General features: G+C 36.8%; 1 protein-coding gene and 1 pseudogene across 3 annotated transcripts in view; both read right to left on the reverse strand.

Annotated features, from left to right (window-relative positions):
* Window positions 1-242: 242 nt before the first annotated feature.
* LOC113676607 (uncharacterized) overlaps window positions 243-26,459 on the reverse strand; it is a 41,965-nt gene continuing 15,748 nt past the window's right edge. For 2 of the 3 annotated variants that reach the window (XM_089183250.1, XM_089183251.1), the window contains exons 4-25: window positions 25,528-25,548; window positions 25,150-25,170; window positions 24,603-24,623; window positions 18,027-18,047; window positions 16,994-17,014; window positions 16,487-16,507; window positions 16,130-16,150; window positions 15,631-15,651; window positions 15,123-15,143; window positions 14,766-14,786; window positions 14,269-14,289; window positions 13,754-13,774; window positions 13,330-13,347; window positions 12,867-12,887; window positions 12,492-12,512; window positions 11,999-12,019; window positions 7,631-7,651; window positions 7,142-7,162; window positions 5,984-6,004; window positions 5,790-5,810; window positions 4,098-4,148; window positions 243-1,785 (exon numbers count right to left, since the gene is read on the reverse strand). In XM_089183250.1, coding sequence (XP_089039376.1) covers window positions 4,135-4,148; window positions 5,790-5,810; window positions 5,984-6,004; window positions 7,142-7,162; window positions 7,631-7,651; window positions 11,999-12,019; window positions 12,492-12,512; window positions 12,867-12,887; window positions 13,330-13,347; window positions 13,754-13,774; window positions 14,269-14,289; window positions 14,766-14,786; window positions 15,123-15,143; window positions 15,631-15,651; window positions 16,130-16,150; window positions 16,487-16,507; window positions 16,994-17,014; window positions 18,027-18,047; window positions 24,603-24,623; window positions 25,150-25,170; window positions 25,528-25,548 — 431 coding nt within the window. In that variant the 3' untranslated portion in view covers window positions 243-1,785; window positions 4,098-4,134. The remainder of the gene's footprint in view (window positions 1,786-4,097; window positions 4,149-5,789; window positions 5,811-5,983; window positions 6,005-7,141; window positions 7,163-7,630; window positions 7,652-11,998; window positions 12,020-12,491; window positions 12,513-12,866; window positions 12,888-13,329; window positions 13,348-13,753; window positions 13,775-14,268; window positions 14,290-14,765; window positions 14,787-15,122; window positions 15,144-15,630; window positions 15,652-16,129; window positions 16,151-16,486; window positions 16,508-16,993; window positions 17,015-18,026; window positions 18,048-24,602; window positions 24,624-25,149; window positions 25,171-25,527; window positions 25,549-26,459) is intronic. The other variant, XM_089183252.1, reaches the window with a different exon arrangement.
* On the reverse strand, window positions 19,260-20,323 carry LOC149039830 (uncharacterized; annotated as a pseudogene).

The following is a 26,459-nucleotide window of genomic DNA, read 5'->3' on the forward strand; positions in this document are numbered from 1 at the left end:
GGGGTGGGGGGGGGGCGGGAAGGGGGTGGCGGTGAAGAGCTTCAGTTGCCCTGTTCAGCTTATTGTGTTGTGTTTTTTATTGGGGGACAAGTTTCTCTCATAATGTCTTCCTTTATCCAGGATATGAATGGTTAATCGAGGATAAAAGGGAAATCTGAAGAAATGGAATAGGAAAAATGTACAAGTACATCTTCATGTTCTTCCAGCAAACTAAGATCTAACAATTATTTCATTCAATCACATGATAAGCACACACGATTTTATTTTAACCTTACATTGGAATACAAGGCATACTACAGTAGTTACACTCAAAACTAATTCATGCACAACAGATGATCGAATATTTTTCAGTGTACATTATTAAACAAAAAAATCATTGTTTTCCAATAATGCACTTCACTCTTTAAACGTCCTTCTCTACCCAACGGTATAAATGGGTAACCACAATCTGAAAGGTTAATCTGATGTTCAACTGTGTTTTTTTTTCCGAAGAAAAAACTTTCTCATTCTTCCATCAAACCAAGAAGCGAATTTCAGAGTGTACATGTGTTACTAAATACGAAATTATTATTTTCTAACAAGGTATTTGTCAAGATAATATGAAAACTGGACACCAGTACAGAGAAGTTACATGTACAAGGAAACCTTGTCACTTCATTCCGTTGTTCAAGAGAGTTTGTCAATGCTGAATAAGAGGGAAACACTTAATGCTTACGACTAGATTTAAAACGAGTCTTGTATGCTATTTACTTGAACTCTTTAACGGAAGATCCCACCCCTTCCCTGCACCGTGAGTCCCTACAATTATATTATAAAAATATTCCGACATAATGAACAATTGTTGTTCTTGTTGCTTTAGTTACTTGCACGAAACACTCGGAAAGAAAGAAATTAGTACCAAAACCATAGCCACGAAGACGTAAAAGTAATGCAAAACTATATTATTTCAGCATGTCCTCACCATGTTAAAATTTTTTTTTCGCTACAAATGAGATTTACTGGTGCGTTTAAAAGTTACATAAAACTTGCTAGAAACAAAGAAAATATACTTTTTTGGCTCCTACTTGGTGTAGAAGACAGTATACGTCACACTATTGTTTTCATTGTTTTCTTATTTCCGGTTGTGATGAAATTCTATTGTGACGTATACTGTGTCTTCTACACTAAGTAAGAGCCACTTTTCGTAAAACTTGAAACTAGGTCAACGGTCATGACTCTAGTGTGTAGAAGACTGTCTCGTGCTATTTACCAGGCCCTAACCCGGGCTACCTCTGTTAGTGGAGATAACTCAACCCGAATTAGTCCTTCGCCGTAGTTTTTCCGTTTCAAACACAATAATTGCTTTTAATCAAAGCACACTGGCTTCATGTTTATGAAAGAAGACCACACAATTTCTATCGGTTTACTGGCGTAAAAGCCCTAGCGGGATTTGGGAGAATAATAAACACATTTGTATATCACAATCCGGAGGCGAGTGAGTATAACAACCTATTCGAGTGTTCTCACAACATCCCTTGTTTTCCCAACGTACCAACATCCCAACGCGGGTAAACCGATAGAAAGTGCGGTCTTTACCATTGCTTTTATAAAACAAGCTCAAAAAGTTCTAATTTTCTATGATTTTACCGGTGCATTAAAAAATAGGTTTTCGACCAATCAGATCAAGGTGTAATAAGCTCGTTTTCTGATGAATAAATGTACAAAATCCCTTCTACACAAGCTAAAAAAGAATTCCCAACTTTTAACTGCTAAAAACATTCTCCTAACTCCAAATGTGTGCTCTTGCTGAAATAAAAGTTAATAGAAGCAAATACAAGGGTTATTTATCGCAGAAAAATGTCTGATAAAGCAGGAGCTTCATCTTCGCTACAATAACAAAACTAAAAGATTTACGGTAAATGGAAATCTGGGACCAATTATGGCTCACATGGACACCCAGCGAAACAGTAATTTATGTTTACATTTACAGGCCTTAGAGACCAGGTAAGTGGACGATTCGATTGAGGCCTTGGGCAACTATATTTCTTTTTTATTCCAAGCTTTCGTCGCTCTACGGTATCGTCAGAGAATGTAAGAAAATAGAAGTCTTGCATTCCTGAACGAAGCGGAAGATCTGCGAAAGCTTGAAATTAAATAAAATAAAAAAACCAATATCCTAAGGCCTGTTGCACATTTATACTAATATGCTTAAATCAATTTTACACAATTCACTTTTTGGGCTTTAGATTTCACGTGCAGTGTCACGTGATTTTTGATGTAAACAAACCCCGAAAGTTCGGACATTAAGTCGAGTTCGCAGCGCATGCGTCCAAATTTCGGCTTTGGAAATTTTTCTTAAATAACTGGCCACTTTCAAGAAACGTTTGTTCGCTCAAAACTGACATCTTTCTTTTATCATTTATTTGATCGTGTGTCAAACAAGTTGTCATTTCGCTGCCGTTGAAGCAGATGCGAAGGATGTTACAGGAGTCGTTGCGGCATGGAATAATCTAACTAGTTCTGCGTACAGTGATGTATCTGATCAGGTATTTTCAGTGTGTTTAGTGCGTAGATTGTTAAATAAATTCCCGTCTGACAGGAGATTAGTGCCCGCGAATCACTGTAGAACGCGTGGAAGCCTTGATTCCCAGAAATAACACCGATTTCAAATCTATAAACGTGTACGATTGCAGTTGTTTAGTAAGCGTATACCTAAACATAATGGTTACGACAAAGAGACGTGCTTATGGCACCTGCAAAAACGATTCACGATACCTCAACCCCTAGGTAAGAAACGCTAACAGCGATCCGGTCAAGTTTTTTCATTTTCCGGGGGCAGTTAGACAAAAGGAGAGAAGGCGAAGGTGGATAAGGTCATGTCATCGAGGTGACTCGTTCGTGTGCATGAAAAACAGCTACGTTTGTAGTCTACATTTTTTCGGTGGAAATGGTCCAACAGAAGTGGATCCTGATCCCATATCTGCTGTAGCTAGTAAAGAAAGGGCAAGTTAATGCAGTCATTCGTTTATATCATTGTTTTGTTTTGGGAGAAATATATATACCATGCCGAGGTGTCGCTACTCAATCGTAAACGGAAGGCATCTTGCGAACGAGAGGCAGACAAAGAAAGATGCAAGAAAGTTTGCCTTGGCTAAAACCCTTCTGACACTAGAGCGTCAAACTGGTGAATCGACAGAGGAATACGCAGTAGCCAAAGCCCTTTTAAATCTGAGCGTAGAGCCGACGACGAGTTCAGGAGAGCAAATCAAATAATTAAAAATTTTGTACAATCCAAACGGCTGCGACGCGTTAAAACTGTTAACAGTCTTTAGCAAAAATGGATTGGGTATTAGCATACTATGAATTATTAATTCGTCTAAGGCAGTGGTGTCGCCTTTTCGAAATTTGGATCCACTGGCAGAACTATTTTTTCGACTGCGGAGGTGATTTCCACTAACGAGGTTTTCAAGTATCCGCTCACTGAAATCCCCGTTCTTATAGATATTTTTTAAGCTCTGCCACACTCATTGCGTTGAAATCTGCTTTAATTTTGTGATCTACCATTCATAAATTTAACTCTCTTTGAAGGTTGTTCTGAGTTTCGCAAAATTTCCGACTTGCGTTACTTATGGTTAAAAAAATCGGTACATTTATCAACTAAGGAAATCTACACCTAAACAAGTAATTTCGTGTAAGATTCAGGCTTCCTCACGTTCTACAGCGATTCATGGGGACTAATTTCCCGTCAGAAGTGATTTTATTTAACAATCTACGCACTTAACACCCCTAAAATACCTGATCAGATACATCACTGTACGCAGAACTAGTTCGAAAGTGGGAGGTTATTTAAGAAAAATTTCCAAAGCCGAAGTCTGAACAAATGTGCGGCGTGCTCGACTCAATGTCCGAACTTTCGGGGTTTGTTTACATCACAAGTCACGTGACACTACACGTGAAATCTAAAGCCCAAAAGGTGAATAGGTGTGCTCTAAGAAAAGGAAGTAAAGGAATACGAAGCGTATAACTGAGTACACTTGCTTTTGTCATACATACCTACCTATCCAATGGGAAATGCAAAGAGTGATTATTGAAACAGTTTCAAAATAAAAGTTACTCACATTCGTTATCATGGGTAACTAATAAGTTACCTTCTTGTCACTTCCTCTTCTCTAAAATGAAAAAAAGAAAAAAATGACGAGTTACAATAAGGTTTGCAAAATCATCCCAATCCCTCACCGATATGACATATAAAAAACTACACATCTGGTAGCTGTAGAATGCATCATCTTTTTATAAGCATTAGCCAACACGAGATGCTGTCACAATGAAACACTAATTTACCTGAAAAAGATATCCTCCACAAACTATCTGTGTATTATTTACGCGAATAAAAGTTAACAGTGTATCGTCAGAACATTTTGGGTTCTTCAAATTCCCACGGAAGAATGTCAGTACTCGGTCTCTGGGTGATATGCACACGATTTGGGGTATATGTTAATAGTTACGTCGAGTAATCTTTTATAAAGGCTGATCAATTTCTTTTTAAAAGATAACAGCCAGAAGCGATATTACTCTTCGGGATATTACGCATAAGAGACCCTTCTTTTAAAGCCATGTAATTTCCATTTGTTTGAAACTTTTCTGTTGAGAATATTAGATGTAAACATCGCCAAAATATACAAAACCAGGTTTTTAAGCTTTGTTCCTATACTACCTCAGCAAAAAAAAGAAGCCAACCCGCAGGGAACTGTACATATTTAGTGACTAGAGTATTGTAACTTACTAGGCGCTTAATTAAATTCAGTTATAGAATCAGTTAGAATCAGTTATAGTTTTGTTATTTTTTATTGTATACTATACTATTTTATTGTAACTCAAGAACATGCTTTTGAGAACCATTCCGCGATATAGGGCCAGAGTGTTAACATCTTGACCTCGCAATGAGACTTTGGATTGGTTTAGCAAGAGAACGGGAACGTCATTTCAGAGCGGTGCGCCCAGCAAAAATACTGATAACAAACTGGGTTGAAAATGCCGTCACGTTGTGTTAAAAGGTGATTAAGCAAGGAAAACGTGCTGTGTATTCTTGTTCTAGAATTAATTGACTCTTGTTAAAATTCTCGTCCTAAATTTAGCATTAACCAGTTACAATTTAGGGCAAGGAAATGAATGTTACTGTACACTACGTGTCAAGCGTCAACGTGGATGACGTCGGCAAGATTTACTCCGTACCACGTGGTTTGGATACCAAATGAGGCGAATGTTATAATTCTGCTTTGACTTAAACAAAATTTGGGAAGGTAGTTTTAGTTCTATTTTCTGTAGAATTGAGCCCATTAAATACGCTTTTGTTTTCGTGAGAACGGCTTTCGTGATCTCTGTATTACGACTCCTTGATGGCTTTCCATATCGTAGATCATGGCAAGTGATGGTTAAAGCTCCGTCTGCGATGCTTTGTTAACAGCCGGCCTCTTTGATATTATTGACGATGATGAATTGTTCTTTTATATGATGCCTATTCTTCAAAACCTATTTTCTCATACTGGAAATTCCCCAGATTCAGTGTAGACGAGTGGAGCGATGTGGACTGTAATACCGAGCTTAGATTTGCGAAGAAGGATCTGTCTGAGTTATGTGAATGTTTAGAAATTCCGAAAAAAATTATATGCGTGCATAGCATTATTTAGTATATATGCTATTATCAAACGTTCATACATACATATCCAATGTTTAGTGAAATGAGTGAATATTGAAACACCGTCAAAATAAAAGTTACTAAGACTCATTATCATAGATAACAAATAATTTACCTTCTTGACCCTTACGCGCCTCTGAAATGAAAAAAAAATGACTAATTATGATAAGGTTTGCATTTAAAAAAATTATATGCGTGCATAGCATTATTTAGTATATATGCTATTATCAAACGTTCATACATACATAAATTATCCAATGTTTAGTGAAATGAGTGAATATTGAAACACATAGATAACAAATAATTTACCTTCTTGACCCTTACGCGCCTCTGAAATGAAAAAAAAAAAGACTAATTATGATAAGGTTTGCATAATCATCTCAATCACTTAATGAAATGATATAGAGAACCCACAGATCATGGTGGTTGAAGAATGCATATTTTTTCCAAGCATTGACACGCCAGAACATAAGCAAAAGACTTTTGGTGATTCTTAAGAAGAAATCGACGGCTCGACAAATGTTTACGATTTGATATGAAACACGAGTCGTGGGGACGGTTAGAGTTCGTTGCCTGACCGATTGAATTAAATTACCTTATGAGAACATTATTAGTGGAACGCATCCGTAATAATGCACACGTCTGTAGACGATAATAATAACATAATCCTTAGGTTTTCCCTATAAATAAAACTTGTGTAATTCACTGCCGCATATATTTAGTTTCACCCAGTGAAAAAGAGAGAAAAACTTGGATCACAAAAATGTATTCTGCATTGCCACCGATTAGCCACTGATTAGCCACTGATTAGCCAATTGGAAGTAAGCAGACGTTGTGTAAAAGGACGTTAACGCTTATCAGAATCTGCGCAGTCATCCTCTTCATTTCAACTTCACGAGTGTGTATAAACTTTAAGAAGGCCATGGATGCAAAGAGGGAGGAGGTTCGGTAAAGTGGTTAAGCCGAACCTCCTCATTACACCCGTTTTCAATGGGTACACCTAGAAACATCTTTCCCTTTTCCTTTAAATAGCCACACCAAAACATTGACGAACAGATACTCAGCTTCTCCGGCTATTTTGTTGGTCGTTTGAACGGTAGAATCACGCGATGAACAAGAAAGATATTACTATGGAGACTGTCAGTATAGTTCTTTATACGTTTCTGTCAGACGAGATTAATAAACTCATATAATACCCAATAAATGAATCACTATTTACTGAGCCACCACAGTTAAGTTCAGTATCCAAACAAATTTGGTGAACATGGTTGCTATTGTTGTAAATTTATAATACGATGCTTAAATCCGTTTAAGCGCATAGATATGATAAAATAAAGAAAATAAAACTCAACGTATTATTGAGTATATTTGCTTTTACCCAACATACAACATACATAGAGTGAACATTTAAACACTGTCAAAATGAAAGTTACTAAGATTCATTATCATGGATAACAAATCAATTACCTTCTGGCGTCTTCCACGCCCCTAAAATAAAAACAAAATGACTAATTACGATAGAGTTTACAAATACATTCAAGCCCCCGCTGATTTTATGAGGGAAGGGAAAATGGAAGGAATTAATAGTTAGCAGAGCCACCATAGTTAAGTTATCCAATCAAACATGGTGAACGTACATGACCCATAGTAGAGCTATGCATAGAGACTTACAAATAGACAGACAAACGGTTATTACGCTATCTTTCTAGATAAAACCGTCCCTACTTTTGTTTCTCGTTTAGTGCACAGCTTGTAAGGCTGCGTGATAATAGAGATTTCCATGATCATGAGCATCACAGTTAATTACCTTCCCTCTTTTTTCTCCCTCGGTGAAAATAAAACAAAACTGAAAAAATAATCCATATAGATGGTGTACAATCTCGGCTTTCGTGTGCTACTTGCAAGACTTTGTGCCTATAAAGAAGATCTCCATGATTTACTAGCATAGATAATTACCTTCCAACCTCTTCTCTCTCTCTGAAAAGAAGATCAAATAAGAAATTATGATCGAGTATAAAAGTACATCCAGGCCCCCGCTCATTTTATGAGGGAAGGGAAAAGGGAGAGAATCAATAGTAAGCAGAGCCACTAGAGTCAAGTTATCCAATCAAACTTGGTGAACGTTCTTGCCATTGTTGTAAATTTATAATACGATGCTTAAATCATTTTAAGTCCATAGAATGCGCTGTAATGAAATAAAGAAAATGAAACTCAATGTATTTTTGAGTATGTTTGCTACTATTAAACATAAATCCAAATTACTTAGTGTCTGTTTTTACTCCCATGTACTGCAACTCATAATTAAGGTCCAATTCCAATGTCGAATTTCTCATTTGACGGATCAACTTTTCTTTTACGTACTTTATAAGTACGGTAGGATTTGTTTCTTTTCCAAAGAATTTGCTGAGAAAGGAGGAATAAGACGAAAAAGCATGTATCGTTGATAGATATTTTATCCGTTTAAAAGTACATCCATAATTCCTGTGAAAAGGGAAACATAAGAAAATTTTCCTCTGTTCGCGGAAATGATGAAAAAAAATATGATATTTAACAAATAGAGAAGCCTTGACTGTGCTCTGTTCTGTTATAAAGCACGCAGGAAGCGGCTAGAGCACGAAAGAAGTGTAGGGAGAAACACGAGACGTAGTCGAGTGTTTCTTCCCACTTCTTGAGGCTTCTCTATTTGTTTTATAATAAAGAATCCGTTAATTCCCCAAGCATTACTTTCAATTTTCAAAACAAACTTTATTTCCAAAGCGAAAAACAATGTCGTCAGCATGCTCTATACTCTCATAAAGCACGCTACAATAAGCCAATCAGAATCCCTGTTAGAATGGTTCAAATAATCTGATTGGCTGTAAAAGACTAAAGCTGTCAAAAGTGTCAAACCATCAAAGTTCAAAAACCATCAAAGTTCACATTCTACGATAGTTTACAAACCAAAATAGTTCGGCAAGTCGAATTTTAACACTTTTGCCTGAAGTTTTTAAGTCTCTAATACAGAATCTTGAAGTGAAATATTCAGTGAACTTCAGCCGAATTATGGCTCATAAAAACACGCGAGTTTTTTCACATGAAAAGGTAGAAAACAAACTGTTCAAGGCGAGTGTTTTTTGAATGAACGACAGCCGAATTCACCGGAACATGAAGATCGCTCGTGATGACAGCGCCGCAAAACTCGGCTGCAGTGACTAATGTGGATTGCCACTCAACTTATCGGAAAGGATATCAGACCAAGCTCTTATTTTTTCACTCGAAAGGCGGCCGATGTAGTTTCTGAGGCTTGCTTTACTGTGATGACCGGAGATCGCCATGATGAGCGAGCCGCGGCGATGAACTTAGCATGATCATATTCGCTCAGACACCGTCATGATTAGTATGAATGTTAACAATTATGCCAGTTTGGTTACATATTTCATCATTTCTGTTTTGTTCTGTTTTGTTTTTGAACACTGAACTTTATATACTATACGAGTGTTAGCTGTGTTTGATTGTTATAACCGTACGTAAGCTTGCAATCTAACTGAGCGTGAAAATCTTTAAAACTCGGAATGTTTATTTTGTTTTTCCTTTGAGGATTTTCGTATCTGCTCACGTTTTAATAACGTATATTATGGCGCCTGGTATGTTTACAAACCTTTGTTTGATTCTTCTGTTGCTACTTGCCGGCTCGCTTCAGTTCCGAAATTTCACTTTCAATTATCGGAAAAAAAGCTAAAAAAAAGGCCCGGAAAAGCTCGAACATAGTACAATTGGTAGATGGCGTGACAGCCGTAGTTCAGTTCTATGCTCTATACTCTCATAGAGCACGCTCTTTCAACCAATGACAGCGCTCGTTATATCCGAACTTTATTATAAATAACTGATAGCTTTCATCAAACACGAAGCCCGAGATTGTGAAATGGCTTCTCAAAACAGTCTAATTTATTAGCAATAAACACAAAATCAAAACAAAGGCCATGCTTTTATTTTGTTTTTGCTTCCTTTTGTTTCATTGAAATGTGAAAACATGAACAGATTTGCTGGTCAATGTGATGAAAGATGTTTTTGTGATTTTTGCAACTGTGGCTTTTTAATTAGAGGCAGTCGCACTTTGCATTGACATCCCCTGTCGCAATTGTAGAAAGCGGAAGAAGCAGCTACGGACAAGTCTTCCAAGTCTCGAAAACCAAAAGAAGCTAAAAAGAAGTTCCTTTGCTCGAACTTTTGAAGTCCAAAAGTACAGTACAGAGATGTTGACAAGCTGCACGCGAAAATAGTCTTTACTCAAGCATGAACAATCGAACAAGCATTTGTTCAAGTATTGCATCCTCGGCTAATTGATTTCCAAACACACGTGTTAGGATATCCTAACACGTATTTTTGGACATGTGAAATATATATATGAAAAGGTGGGTTACAGATTCCACCAGATAAGAGTGCAAAGCTAGGTTTCTTTAATTGTCTAATTGTGTTTACGAGATTCTTCCAATGAGGGATGTCAGTCGTCAACTTAAGCTTTAAACGGAATTAAATTCGGAAATTTGCTCCACACACAGGAACTTCAGTGTCAGCACTAAAAAGTCAACAGACATCAGTGAAGAATCATCCCGGCTGGAGTTAACTCTGCTTAACGCGCCTCTTTTGTTAGCGCTTAGATATTTTCACAGTGCCTTTATGCCATGCTGTAATCTCAGTATGACCACATTTAGGGAAAAAGGCAACTCTTATATTTTGAAGTTCGTAGTAAAATAAACCTACGTTAACTGGAAAATATGTATTGTAAATTTTGATTTTCCATGGTCCTACCGAAAACGACTACAACCAAAAAAATATAATAGACTTTTCTGCGAAATTTCATTTCCCTTTTAAGTCAGCGAGCTGTAAAGTGGCATGGAAGGAACAACAATAACTTTTAATCCGTGATAACTGTCTATATCTAACTTGTGTGCCAATTGAAATTAACAAAAAGATGAAGCATATCAGTCACACGTAAAAGTCACCATTTTCCTAAGCAATAAACCACAATTACCGGAATGATAATCCAAGTTGGAGATGTTGGGAGAACAAGAGAAAAGTTGTGAAACCACAAACCGGAGGTAAAAGTATAAAAATAGGGAGGTCGTTGTTAAAAGAGACCAACGGTGACTACGTTATCTCTCTAGATAAAACCATCCCTACTTTTGCTTCTCGTTAAGTGCCCTGGAAGTCGAAATTGTTAAAATAAGGTACTTGTCAATAACACGCGTAAATCAAATTCGTTAAGTTAACAGAAACGCTTAACTGAGGACTACTAAGACAGAAACAACAACAGCCATTGAACACTTTAGCGTCTAACTATGTATTTAAAAAAATTGAGGTTACTATGAAAACCAGAACACTACCAAAAGACGTATAGTGATTTTTTTGAAAATAAATCGACGGCTTGGCAAAAGTTTACGATTTGACATGAAACACGATTCGCGGGAACGGTTAGAGTTCGTTACCTGACCGATTAAATTAAATTACTTTATGTAAATATTATTAGTGCAATGCATTGATAATAATGCACACTTCTGTAGACGACAATAATAAAATAATCCTTAGATTTTACCAATAAACAAAACTTGCGGAATTCACTGCCTCATATTTTTAATTTCACTCAATTAAAAAGAACGAAAAACTTGAATCACAAAAATGTGTTCTGCATTGCCTCTGACTAGCTACCGATCAGCCAATTAGAAGTATGAAGACCTTGTGTAAAAAGGACGTTAACGCTTATCAGAATCTGCCTAGTCATCTTATTCATTTCAACTTCACGAGTGTGTAAAAACTTTAAGAAAGCCATGCATGAATGCATAGAGGGAGGAGGTTCAGTGCAGTGGTTATTATAGGCATTATTACAAAAAAATTGAATTGTTGGTATTTGAAAGTTCTAAAAAGAAAACAAAATGAAAAATTACGATCAGGTATAAAAGAATATCCAAGCCCGCTGATTTTATGAGGGAAAGGAAAAGGGAATGAATTAATAATCAGCAGAGCCACCATGGTCAAGTTATCCAATCAAGCTTGGTGAGAGTACAGGAACCATAATAGAGCCATGCAGAGCACAGCAGAGCCACTCCAATCAAACTTAGTGAACGTTGTTGCTATTATTGTAAATTCATAGTGCAATGCTTAAATTAGTTTAAGGGCTTAGAATGCGCTATGATAAAATAAAGAAACTAAACCCAATGTATGGAGTATAATTATTTGCTATTATCAAACGGGCATACATATCCAATGTTTAGTGTATAGAGTGAATATTGAAACACTTTCAAAATAAAAATTATTAAGATTTATTATCATAGATAACAAATAAATTACCTGATCGCCCCAACGTGAACCCTAAAATAAAAAAAAAAATGACTAATTACGATAAGGTTTGCAAATACATTCAAGCCCCCGCTGATTTTACGAGGGAAGGGAAACAGTTATTTACGTTCCCTCTTTTGTCTCCTACGATGAAAAAGAAAAAACCGAGAAAATAATCCATATGGACTGTGTACAATCTCGGCTTTCGTGTGTTACTTGGAAGACTTTGTGCCGATAATAAAGATTATTATGATTTATCAATACAGCCGTGAGAGTACATGAACCATAATAGAGCCATAATTAAAAGCTACGATTTACCCCTCTCAAAAAAATCATCCCTTCCACTTTTATTATACGTATTATTTCCCAAAAAAGTTTAAATTTACGGTATCTAATTCTAAAAATAAATACATTGACTGTATGCAATATCGGCTTTCGTTTCCTACTTGAAAGACTTCGTGTTAATGAAGATTTCTATGATTTATCAGCACAGCTGGATAATTACCTTTTCTCATTCTTGAAGGGTCTGAAAAGAAAAGAAAATGAGAAATTACGATCATGTATAAATGTATATTCAAGCCCCCGCTGATTTTATGAGGGAAGGAATTAATAGTCAGCAGAGCCACCAGAGTCAAGTTCTCCAATCAAACTTAGTGAACGTTGTTGCTAATATTGTAAATTCATAGTACGATGCTTAAATCAGTTTAAGTGCTTAGAATGCGCTATGATAAAACAAAGAAAACTAAACCCAATGTATTGAGTATATTTGCTATTATCAAACGGGCATACACATCCAATGTTTAGTGTATAGAGTGAATATTGAAACACTGTCAAAATAAAAATGATTAAGATTTATTATCATAGATAACAAATAAATTACCTGATCGCCCCAACGTCAACCCTAAAAAAAAAAATACACGAGTATGAATTGAGGAAAACTCAGAGCTAAATGGATACCTAAACTCACTGTTTCTTTTCCTCGTATTTGTGCCTATTAAATGACGTGGACTGACCCCACTCGTGGGTCAAAATTCTTCTGTTACGAGCACGACGACTCGTACCGCAATTATGCATATTAGGTCATGCAAGCCCTCACTTAACTCCTTCAAGGGCCTCTGTAAGGTAATATTTTGTAAATTTTCGTTTACCGTATGTTAGTTAAAAGGCACGGGTAAGCAAGTCAACTAAGGGGCAGAAACTTAAGATTCGTATTCGAGAGACCAGCAAAGTATTTAATCGTATACCGTTGCTGGCATTGGTGTATAATCGTACTGTGTATAATCGTACTAGACAGTTTGTGCCGATAATGAAGATTTCTTTGATCTAGTAGCATAGATAATTACCGTGGAAATTCATTCTCTCTGAAAAGAAAAGAAAATGAGAAATTATGATCGGTATCAGAGTACATCCAAGCCCCCACTGGTTTTATGAGGCAAGAGAAAAAGGGAAGGAATTAATAGTCAGCAGAGCCACCAGAGTCAAGTTACAAATAGACTGACAAACGGTAACCACGTTATCTTTCTTGATAAAAATTGTCCCTATTTTTGTTTCTCGTTTAGTGCACAGCTTGTAAGGCCGTGTGATAATAGAGATTTTCATGATCCATTGCCACAGTTAGTTACGTTCCCTCTTTTTTTCTCCCTCGGTGAAAACAAAAGAAAAACTGAAAAAGTAATCCATATGGATTGTGTACAATCTCGGCTTTTGTGTGCTGCTTGAAAGACTTTTTCAGGATGATTTCTATGATTCACTAGCATAGATCATTACCTTCAAACCTCTTCTCTCTCTCTGAAAAGAAAACAAAATGAGACATTATGATCGGGTATCAAAGTACATCCAAGCCCCCTCTGATTTTATGAGGGAAGAGAAGAGGGAAGGAGTTACAAGTCAGCAGAGCCACCATAGTCAAGTTATCCAATCAAACTTGGTGAAAGTACATAAACCATAATAGAGCTATGCATAAAGAATTTACAGTAACCACGTTATCTTTCTAGATAAAACTGTCCCTATTTTTGTTTCTCGTTAAGTGCACAAGTTGTAAGGCCGTCTGATAATAGATCTTTTCTTGATCCATTGCCACAGTTAGTTACGTTCCCTCTTTTTTTCTCCCTCTGTAAAAATAAAAGAAAACTGAAAAAATAATCCATATGGATTGTGTACAATCTCGGCTTCCGTGTCCTACTTGAAAGACTTTGTGCCGAAAATAAAGATTTCCATGATTTACTTGAGAGACTTTGTGCCGATAATAAAGATTTCCATGATTTACTAGCATAGATAAGTACCTTCCAAACTCATCTCTCTCTCTGAAAGAAAACAAAATGAGATATTATGATCGGATATCAAAGTACATCCAAGCCACCGCTGATTTTATGAGGAAAGGGAAAAGGGAATGAATAAATAGTCAGCAAAGCCACCATAGTCAAGTTATCCAATCAAACTTGGTGAAGTTACATGAACCATAATAGAGCTTTGCATGAAGAATTTTACACCATAGAACGACAAACGGTAAACACGTTATCTTTCTAGATGAAACTGTCCCTGCTTTTGTTTCTAGCTAAGTGCACAGCTTGTAAGACCGTGTGATAATGGAGATTTTCATGATCCATTGCCACAGTTAGTTACGTTCCCCCTCTTTTCTCCCTCGGTGAAAATGAAACAAAAAAATAAATGAAATAAAAATTATATATATGGACTGTGTACAATATCGGCTTTCGTCTACTACTTGGAAGACTTTGTGCCGTAATGAAGATTTCCATGGTTTAATAGTATAGATAATTACCTTTCAACCTCTTCTCTCTCTCTGAAAAGAAAAGAAAATGAGAAATTATGATCGGGTATCAAAGTATATCCAAGTCCCCGCAGATTTTACGAGGGAAGGGAAAAGGGAAGGAATTAATAGTCAGCAGAGCTACCAGAGTCAAGTTATCCAATCAAACTTGGTGAAAGTACATGAACCACAATAGAGCTATGCATAAAGACTTTTACAAATAGACCGACAAACGGTAACCACTTTATCTTTCTAGATAAAACCGTCCCTACTTTTGGTTTCTCTTTAAGTGCACAGCTTTCGTGTGCTACTTGGAAGACTTTGTGCCGATCATGAGGATTTGTATAATTTACTAGCATAGATAATTACCTTGCAACCTCTCCTCTCTCTCTGAAAAGAAAACAAAATGAGAAATTAGGATCGGGTATAAAAGTACATTCAAGCCCCTGATGATGTTATTAGGGAAGGAGAAGGGAAAGGAATTAATAGTCAGCGGAGCCGCCATAGTCAAGATAGTCAAGTTATCCAATTAAACTTGGTGAACGTACATGAACCATCATAGAGCTATGTACAAAGACTTTTACAAATAGACTGTCAAACGGTAACCACGTTATCTTTCTTGATAAAAATTGCCCCTACTTTTGTTTCTCGTTTAGTGCACAGCTTTTAAGGCCGTGTGATAATAGAGATTTTCATGATTCATTGCCACAGTTAGTTACGCTCCCCCTCTTTTCTCCCTCGGTGAAAATGGAACCAAGAAAATAAATAAAATAAAAATTATATATATGGACTGTGTACAATGTCGGCTTTCGTCTACTACTTGGAAGACTTTGTGCCGTAATGAAGATTTCAATGGTTTAATAGTATAGATAATTACCTTTCAACATCTTCTTTCTCTCTGAAAAGAAAAGAAAATGAGAAATTATGATCGGGTATCAAAGTATATCCAAGTCCCCGCTGATTTTATGAGGGAAGGGAAAAGGGAAGAAATTAATAGTCAGCAGAGCCACCAGAGTCAAGTTATCCAATCAAACTTGGTGAAAGTACATGAACCATAATAGAGCTATGCATAAAGACTTTTACAAATAGACTGTCAAACGGTAACCACGTTATCTTTCTTGATAAAAATTGCCCCTACTTTTGTTTGTCGTTAAGTGCATAGCTTTTAAGGCCGTGTGATAATAGAGATTTTCATGATTCATTGCCACAGTTAGTTACGTTCCCCCTCTTTTCTCCCTCGGTGAAAATGAAACAAAAAAAATAAATAAAATAAAAATTATATATATGGACTGTGTACAATGTCGGCTTTCGTCTGCTACTTGGAAGACTTTGTGCCGTAATGAAGATTTCAATGGTTTAATAGTATAGATAATTACCTTTCAACATCTTCTTTCTCTCTGAAAAGAAAAGAAAATGAGAAATTATGATCGGGTATCAAAGTATATCCAAGTCCCCGCTGATTTTATGAGGGAAGGGAAAAGGGAAGAAATTAATAGTCAGCAGAGCCACCAGAGTCAAGTTATCCAATCAAACTTGGTGAAAATACATGAACCATAATAGAGCTATGCATAAAGACTTTTACAAATAGACTGACAAATGGTAACCACGTTATCTTTCTAGATAAAACCGTCCCTACTTTTGGTTTCTCGTTAAGTGCACAACTTTCGTGTGCTACTTGGAAGACTTTGTGCCGATCATGAAGATTTGTATAATTTACTAGCATAGATAATTACCTTGCAACCTCTCCTCTTCCTCTAAAAAGAAAACAAAATGAGAAATTAGGATCGGGTATCAAAGTACATCCAAGCCCCTGATGATGTTATTAGGGAAGGAGAAGGGAAAGGAATTAATAGTCAGCAGAGCCGCCATAGTCAAGATAGTCAAGTTATCCAATTAAACTTGGTGAACGTACATGAACCATTATAGAGCTATGTACAAAGACTTTTACAAATAGACTGGCAAACGTTAACCACGTTATCTTTCATGATAAAAATTGTCCCTACTTTTGTTTCTCGTTTAGTGCACAGCTTTTAAGGCCGTGTGATAATAGAGATTTTCATGATTCATTGCCACAGTTAGTTACGTTCCCCCTCTTTTCTCCCTCGGTGAAAATGTAACAAAAAAATAAATGAAATAAAAAATATATATATGGATTGTGTACAATGTCGGCTTTCGTCTGCTACTTGGAAGACTTTGTGCCGTAATGAAGATTTCAATGGTTTAATAGTATAGATAATTACCTTTCAACATCTTCTCTCTCTCTGAAAAGAAAAGAAAATGAGAAATTATGATCGGGTATCAAAGTATATCCCAGTCCCCGCTGATTTTATGAGGGAAGGGAAGAAATTAATAGTCAGCAGAGCCACCAGAGTCAAGTTATCCAATCAAACTTGGTGAAAGTACATGAACCATAATAGAGCTATGCATAAAGACTTTTACAAATAGACTGACAAACGGTAATCACGTTATCTTTCTAGATAAAACCGTCCCTACTTTTGGTTTCTCGTTAAGTGCACAGCTTTCGTGTGCTACTTGGAAGACTTTGTGCCGATTTGCGTTTTGCATTGCCACTGATTAGCCCCTGATTAGCCACTGATTAGCCAATTGGAAGTATGCAGACCTTGTGTAAAAATGACGTTAACGCTTATCAGAATCTGCGTAGTCATCTTATTCATTTCAACTCTAGGAGTGTGTTTAAACTTTAAGAAGGTCCTGAATGCTTAGAGGGAGGAGGTTCGGTAAGTCGGTTAACCTGTGCCTCCTCATCACACCTATTTTTAATGGGTACACCAAGAAGCATTTTTCCCTTTTCCCTTAAATAGCCAAATACTCAGCTTCTCTGGCTGTTTTGTTGCTCGTTTAAACGGCAGAATTGCCAAGTGAACAAGAAAGATATTACTATTGATATTATCAGTCTCTAGTTCTCTATACTTTCCTGTCAGACGAGATTAAGAAACTCGTATAATACCCTAAAACTGAATCGTTGTTTACTGAATCATTTGGGCTTCATTCAAGATTCCAGATACGTCAAAGAACACAAGATCAAGAGGGTCCTTTATACAGCTCTTATAAGCTACGATTTACCCCTCTCAACAAAATTATCCTTTCCACTTTCATTATAGGTATTATTTTACAAAAAAAGAATTGGATTGTTAGTTTCTAACTTAAAAAATAACCATGTCGACTATATACAACATCGGCTTTCGTTTCTTACTTGAAAGACTTCGTGTTAATGAAGATTTCTATGATTTATTAGCACAGCTGGATAATTACCTTTCATTGACTTCGAAGGTTCTGAAAAGAAAACAAAATGAGAAATCACGATCAGGTATAAAAGTACATCCAAGCCATCGCTGATTTTATGAAGGAAGGAAAAGGGGACGGAAATAATAGGCAGCAGAACCACCAGAGTCAAGTTATTTGCATATCAAAAATTCTCTACTTTGTACGAAGAATTCTCAATTCATGACCTGATATTTCAACGTAAATTATCGAGAAGGCGCCTTCCGATCATCTTTGTCTATTTTGTAAGTCACGCAAGCGCGCAAGCGTTACGACCGATCACGTTTACGCAACGTTTTAGGACAACTCGGCATCTAATCTCCATTCACTTGCTGTGAAAACCTAAAATCCTCAACGTAGAAGATAAACGAACGAAGTTTGAACTGTCAAAAGGAGATCTTGGTCAATTCCAAGAATCATGCAAATGATCTTTGACACGAGCGCAATTGAGCAAACACATGGATTTGCCTTGTTTTTAAGAAGTTGGTGGATGGAAGCTAGAGATATACCCGCGGATTTGAGGCAATCCGTGACCTCATTGGTGTATAAACTATGCACTGATATGCTTTTTCGGCCCGATTAACGCCTGCATTTTGAGAATTCTTTCGTACAAAGTAGTGAATTTTTGATATGCAAATTAGGGTCGAAGAGCAGGATCTCCTCTCATCACGCTGGTTTAAAAAATATTTCAGCTGAAGTTTCCATATTTTGTCTGTGAACTAACTGAATACACCTTGTAACTTGTAGCAAGATAGAATTCCGTGAGCTACATTGTTGCAGTCGCTGCGCGCTGGACGAAATCTTCGAAATTGACACTTTCGATCGCTGTTCACAGGGGCGGTCTGGCCAGAAATGATTTTTGGCTTGTGGTGAAGCAAAGAATTGGAGAACAAATAAACTATTTTTGAAACATGTGTCCTAAACCCTTCTCATGGCAAAAAAATAAAAGAAAACTTTTTTCCGACGGGAAGTCGAGAGGACCGCTCTTAGCGAGAGTGGCACTTAAAAGGCTTCCAAGAAAACTTCGAAACATTTTTTAAAAGTATCTGTCACGATCTGACACCTGTCAATTTAAGAGCGCGTAGGGACAAATCACATGCGCATTTTTAAACAAACAACAGTTCTAGTTGTCAGCGTGGCAAACAAATTCAAGCTGAATGACTCTGCAATGGTGAAATCTTCAATAAAAAAAGTCAGAGGATCCGCAGGAAAGTATTTTCCGAAGACAGCGGATTAATTTAGCTAGCTAATCAGAATCGGAATCATCGCTGATGATGATTCTTCTTTTCTTGGGCTTCGCGGACTTTGGGCTTTCTTATTTTTCACGGGCAATGTTGAACGTGAAGGTGCAGCCTTAAATTTTCCCGATGCAAGCGCCTGAGAAAACTCCTAGTTTACTGACATATTTGGGAAGATTCGCCGGCGAAGTGATGTTTCGTGGACGCTTACTGTTGATGTCTGAGTACTTTCTTGGCCGGAGCGGATTAAAATTAAGGACATTTTCCGCTGATGGTCGGCGGACGCTGCTTTGTAAGAATCGAGGCCTTTCAAATTTCTGTGCCCGCTTAATTGAGCGACGTAATTTACGGGAACCTCTGCATCCATCAGGCGAGATATACAAGTTTTTCGAACAGTGTGGTTGGTGAAATTTCCCTGCAGGCCTACTGATTGCGCAGCTGTTTTCATCAGCTTACCAATCTCGTTCTTGCCGAGTGGTGCTCTAATATACCAGATGTTGCTGCCAGGTCGTCGCCGATAATTTATGGCCAAGTAAAACCGGCTGTCAACGCTATTCATTTCTTCTGGACGGTGACTCTTGAATCCCTTGTAATAGAAAAAACTGGACAACGTTCGTTGTTTGTTGCCTGCGCGGTTGGATTAAATGCTCGTGTATCACCATTGCCGCGGCGGGTCTTAGATCCTCTTTCTGATTTCCAAATCAGGAATTTCTTGCCCGTTTAGTTGTCTGTTTGAAGAACAATGTCGTCCCATTTTAGTTCCCTGCTTTCGTCTCGGGCACGGAATCCAAAGTACAGTGCCAATAACCACCAAGCTGTGCGTTGGAGGGCTTCAGGGTTTTCAGCGCCGAATTCACCGGTGCGAAACAACAAATCTTCTTCGGCGTTGAATAGTTCTTTTGCAGCATGAGGGCGATTTCCTTTCGCTTCTTCAAAAACCAGCTGTTTCTTTTTAGAAAGAAGAACTTCCCTGGACTCAAGGAATTCTCAGTCTTTGATAATGTTCAGTTTGGAGTTCTTGTCGTTTAGATATCGTCGCAAGCTTCTTTGAAATGATTAGAAGAATAGGGGGGCAAGTTCCTAAAAACTAGAGTGGTGCTGTGTCGGTGGAGGGTATTAAAATTTATTTCTTTTTAATCAGCTCAGTTGGTATTTTAAATTGGTCACCGTAAAGAGATTCAGAGGCTGACAACTCGATAATTAGTCCCTTCTCAGACCTTTCCGGTAAACCCTCAAAAGTAACATAAAAATTTTAACATTTAATTAGGTAAAAACCGCGCATAGAACCGCGCCTAAAAACCGCGCGCCGTACACTTGTTAACCCCTTCTCAGATGTTTCCGGTAAATCGTCAAAGAAACATTAAAATTTGCTTATTTAATTGGGTAAAACCGCGCATACACTCCAAAAGATAATCAGTAAAAGAAATGGCTGTGGGCAGGTTAGTTTCATGGTAATTTTTACAGCTCCTATAAGCTACACTTTACCCTTCTCAAGAAAATCATCCCTTCCCACTTTTAGTAAAGATATTATTTTACAAAAATATTTGAGTTGTTGGTATCCAATTTGAAAAACATCTATATCGATCGTATACAATATCGACTTTGGTTAGCTACTTGAAAGACTTCGTGTTAATGAAGATTGCTGCGGTGTATTAGCACAGATAATTACTTTCCGTATTGTCTTAAAATCTGACATGTTTGAAAAGAAAGCAAACTGAGAAATTACGAAATGAAAATTCATCCAGGCCTGGGCTGAGATAATGAGAACACTCCTACATAAGAGAGCTGAATTTTCGCTTAGAACAGATGTAGACCGGCTAGGTTTAAAGGAAAGAAACCACCGTAGTTGTTCGGTTATAAGGCGCACTCGGCTATAAGGCACACCCCCAACTTGGCAACTCAACTGTCATGTTGACAAACTCAAAATATCACGGAAATACTTGGTTATAAGATGCACCGTAAACTGAAGAGAAAAAAAAATTATTTTGTTACAATACTGTTTCCTGTTTTTCCAATTAACTTGAAACAAAGCGAAAGAATCATGTACTGATTCGAGTTTAATTAACAAACGCAAAATTGTCGCACGCGTACAAAAAAGAGCAAGCTTGCACTTGATTGAACAAAAACCACATACATAAAAGTCAATTACCAACATTGCTTGTCCTTGTTATTAATTTAAATAGAAATAACAACTGTCATCAAGAAACTTTGTTTCCCAAAAATATTCACCTTTAAGACGCACTCAAATTTCGGCAGTAATTTTTAACAGAAAACATGAATTTCTCGGAAAAATAATGCGCCCTATAACCGAAAAACTACGATAATATAGTCAGCAGAGTCTGTAAAGCTAAGTTATTCATTCTAATTTGCTGAATGTGTATGAATCACAAGGAGGATATGCATGCAAAGACAGAGAGAGAAAGGGTGAGTCACTTTTACCTCTTACTTTTTAAAAGGTCTGGGAAACTTAAGTCACTGAGCGTACTTTAATTCAGTAACATTTGAATGTAAACCTACTGATCACTTGTAATTTCACGTAAACTACACTTTAAACCCAAAGTTTAAATCGTTAAAAATGAAAAGAACGATCAAAAAGTTTTAGAGATCTAGTTCCTAAGTAAGCCGATGATAAACACACGTTTACGAAGTCAACCTTGTCACTTCATCGATTTCAAATTCCTGAACGCGTATCACACATACGAAAGATACTCATAAAAGGATGGAGGCTATCCACTTAAGGATAAGAAAGCAAAAGAGGCGGGAGCCATATCAATCTCCCGTTTCCATAACCCTTAGGGACTTAAGTCACCAAGCGCAGTCTATTTCCGTTGGAAATATTGCGCATTAAAGAAAGTTAAAATAGTCTATAAAGGAAATATTACATATCGAATAGTTGTTAGAGACCTTTAGTTCCTTGGTAAGCTGAAACTATAAAGCATTTCAAATGAATTGGAATTTTATTGTACTGCATTCAGCTAAGTGCTCCTCAGTTTGAGGCTTCGCTCAATTGATAAGCGATCTAGCTTTTAGCTGTCCAAAATTGTCAATGTAGCATTATGCAACAAACTCATATACCGGTAGGTCATATACCTCTCAAGGACATCTTGTCACTTGAAAATTCACCATGCACACTGGTGGATTCCTCTGATGTCCAGTAATTATGATTGATCTTTATCATTATGATATAGAAAGCAAATTAGTGCTCCCAAAAGAGAACCCCGAGGTAGTCTATATTTCAATTCAGTTTGAGCTTGGCGCTGAATTTTGTCACTAAGAAGACATTTTGATATGCCTTCTTAGATAAATCATGCATTTTGTGTTGTTCAATTGCACTGATACAGGATTACGAGATCTGCCTAACCGTTAACTATAGCCTTGGAAGTTGAATCCCGTCTTATTTGTCTAGCTATTGGGTGGTGTAGCATGATTCGCTCTTGGTTTCCTCGCAATTTTTTTGTGATATCAGATTAGCTGATATCCTTTTTGAATTCCCTCTCTTAAACACCTCGCGATACTAACGCTCAAAGTGTGTACTATCGTCAACATTCTTAAATTTACTGCTGATAACATCATACTTTATTAGCCTTCATAATAATAATCGTTGAATGGGGCAACTTGTGTGTAACAGATACGAGAGGAGTGCGTTGGGTTACTTGAGATTTTGGTCAAGACCCTGCGGCAAATTAAGAGCATGTCCACGAGAGCACCGGCCAGTCGTGCTACATGCCATCTGACCGATTTCAATAAAACTTTACCAGTTTAAAGGGTCTACCTTAAACTCAAACAGACAAAGTGGTTTCTGTTTTGGTTTTTTCCGGGTGGAAAATAGACCACCCCCCGGTTTTTCTTGGCCTGTTCACCAAGAAAATCACCTCAAAATAGGTAAAATGTATGAAGCTCTCACTGCGATGGTATTCAACCAATTACTCTAAAGATTTGCGCACATATTATTACATCCTTAGTAAATCTATGATGCAAGTATCAGTAAATTTGATTGACCGCTTGTCAATCAACAGAAGCAAATAAACGACTGTGTTTTTAGACTTTTCGATTCACCCAAATATTTGACAACTTTGAGGTCAAATATTTCCATTTTTCAGAAAGTTACAACACTAATCTTAATTCCCCTTTATAGTATGTCATTTCATCTCTGCAAACCATCAAAAAAATGTTTGGGCACTACCATATTTTTGTCTTGGATGCCTTTTAAAATCTGCGACTGTGACAAATTTCTCTGAACTACACCTGTCACGCAGTTCTGGCTCTAGCCGGTCACTTAACCAAATAAGCCTACATTTTTAGCTCTTCATACAAGATGATTGATCAAGAGAGCTAAAAAATGAGAAAAACTTTCGAGTTTTTCGTAGGAATGGAAAATTTCACGTTTAGAGATGTGCATGTAGGTGAAAAATCGATTTGCGTTAGCGTTCCTTTCTTATGTCGTTTATTACTTTGGAGATTTGCTAAAATCATCACATAGGATCAATCATCTTGTATGAAGAGCTAAAGAATGTAGGTTCATGTGATCAAGTGACGGCCTATAGCCAGAATTGCGTGACAAGTCTAGTTGAGAGAAGCTTGTCACAGTCGCAGATTTTAAAAGGCATCCAAGACAAAAATACGGTAGTGCCCAAAGATTTTTTTAATGGTTTTTAGAGATGAAGTGATGGATTATGAAGGGGAATTTAGATCAGTGTTGTAACTTTCTGGCAAGGGGAGATATTTGACCTCAAAGTTATCAAATATTTGGAAGAATCGAAAAGTCTGAAAACACAGTCGTTTATTTGCCTCTGTTGATTGACAAGCAGGCAATCGAATTGACTGATACTTCCGTCGGATATTGACTAAGAATGTAATAATATGTCTGCTAACCCTCAGAGTAATTGGTTAAATACCATCGCAGTGAAGGATTCATACATTTTTCCTATTTTGAAGCGATTTCCTTAGTGAAAACCAAGAAAAACCGGGAAGGGTGGGCTATCTCCCCCCGGAAAAAATCAAAACAGAAATCAGTTTGTCTTTTTGAGTTTTGGGGTAGACCCTTCAAACTAGCAAAGTTTCACTGAAATCGGTGAGATGGCATGTAGCACGACTGCCCGGTACTCTCGTGGACACACTCTTAAATTACCCTACGTAAACATTATACGTGGAATGCATCAGTAATAATGAACACTTAAAATAAAGAAAATGAAACTCAATGTATTATTGAGTATATTTGCTAGTATCAAACACACATACATATCCAATGTTTTGCTCATAGAGTGAATATTGAAACACTGTCAAAATGAAAGTTACTAGGATTCATTATCATAGATAACAAATAAATTACCTTCTCGCCACTTCATCTCCCCTAAAATAAAAAAAAAAATGATTAATTACGATAAGGTATGAAAATACATTCAAGCTCCTGCTGATTTTATGAGGTATGGTAATAGGGAAGGAATTAACAGTCAGCAGAGCCACCAGAGTCAAGCTATCCAATGAAACTTGAGAGCGTTGTTGCCATTGTTTTAAATTTATAATACGATGCTTAAACCAGTTTAAGTCCATAGAATGCACTATGATAGAATAAAGAAAATGAATTATTGAGTATATTTGCTATTGTCAAACGTATATATATATCCAATGTTTAGTGCATTGCAACTCATAATTAAGGTCCAGTTCCAATGTCGAATTTCTCATTTGACGGATCAACTTGTCTGTTACGTACATTATAAGTACGGTAGGATTCGTGTTCTTTCTCAATGTATTATTGAGGATAATTGCTAGTATCAAATACACATACATATCCAATGTTTAGCGCATAGAGTGAATATTGAAACACTGTTAAAATGAAAGTTATTAGGATTCATTATCATAGATAACAAATGAATTACCTTCTCGCCACTTCATCTCCCCTAAAATAAAAAAAAAAATGATTAATTACGATAAGGTATGAAAATACATTCAAGCTCCCGCTGATTTTATGAGGGATGGTAATAGGGAAGGAATTAATAGTTAGCAGAGCCACCAGAGTCAAGCTATCCAATGAAACTTGAGAGCGTTGTTGCCATTGTTTTAAATTTATAATACGATGCTTAAACCAGTTTAAGTCCATAGAATGCACTATAATAGAATAAAGAAAATGAATTATTGAGTATATTTGCTATTGTCAAACATATACATATCCAATGTTTTGCTCATAGAGTGAATATTGAAACACTGTCAAAATGAAAGTTATTAGGATTCATTATCATAGATAACAAATAAATTACCTTCTCGCCACTTCATCTCCCCTAAAATAAAAAAAAAGAAAAATGATTAATTACGATAAGGTATGAAAATACATTCAAGCTCCTGCTGATTTTATGAGGGATGGTAATAGGGAAGGAATTAATAGTCAGCAGAGTCACCAGAGTCAAGTTATACAATCAAACTTGGTGAACGTACATGAACCATAACAGAACTATGCAGAGACTTTTACCAAAAGATTGACAAACGCTAACTGCGTTATCTTTCTAGATACAACCGTCCCTAATTTTGTTTTTAATTTAGCGCACAGCTTTTAAGGCCGTGTGATAATAGAGATTTCCATGATCCATTACAAAGGAGACTGATAATTAACAATTTTTTGCCGAAGTTTAACTCCGAAAACTTGATTTTGAGCCAGTTTGTTCTCAATGGAACTAATGGAACTGACCGCTCCTCAGACGTTTCCGGTAAATCCTCAAAGGAAACATAAAAAGTTGTATATTTAATTTGGTAAAACCGTGCACACAGTAAAAATGATCAGTCGAACAAATGGCTGTGGGCAGGTTAGTTTTCATGGTCGTTTTAACATCTTTTATGAGCTACGCTTTACCCTTCTCCAGAAAATCATCTCTTCCACTTTTAACAAAAAAAAATGAGTTGTTAGTATCCAATTGAAAAACATATATACCGATTGTACATAATATAGAATGTAGTGTGCTACTTGAGAGACTGTGTTAGTGAAGATTTCTATGATTTATTAGCACAGATAAGTAACTTCCACACCCTCTCAAAATCTGACATGTTTGCAAGGAAAAAAATGAGAGATTACGACATGAAGATTCATCCAGACCCGGGCTGAGATGATGAGAACACTCCTATATAAGAGAGCTGAATTGTCGCTTAGAACAAATGCAGACCGGCAAGGTTTAAAGAAAAGGAACTAATGTAGTCAGCA

This window comes from Pocillopora damicornis, chromosome 9 (genome assembly GCF_964200805.1).
Source record: "Pocillopora damicornis chromosome 9, jaPocDami1.2, whole genome shotgun sequence".
Classification (NCBI taxonomy): Eukaryota; Metazoa; Cnidaria; class Anthozoa; order Scleractinia; family Pocilloporidae; genus Pocillopora; species Pocillopora damicornis.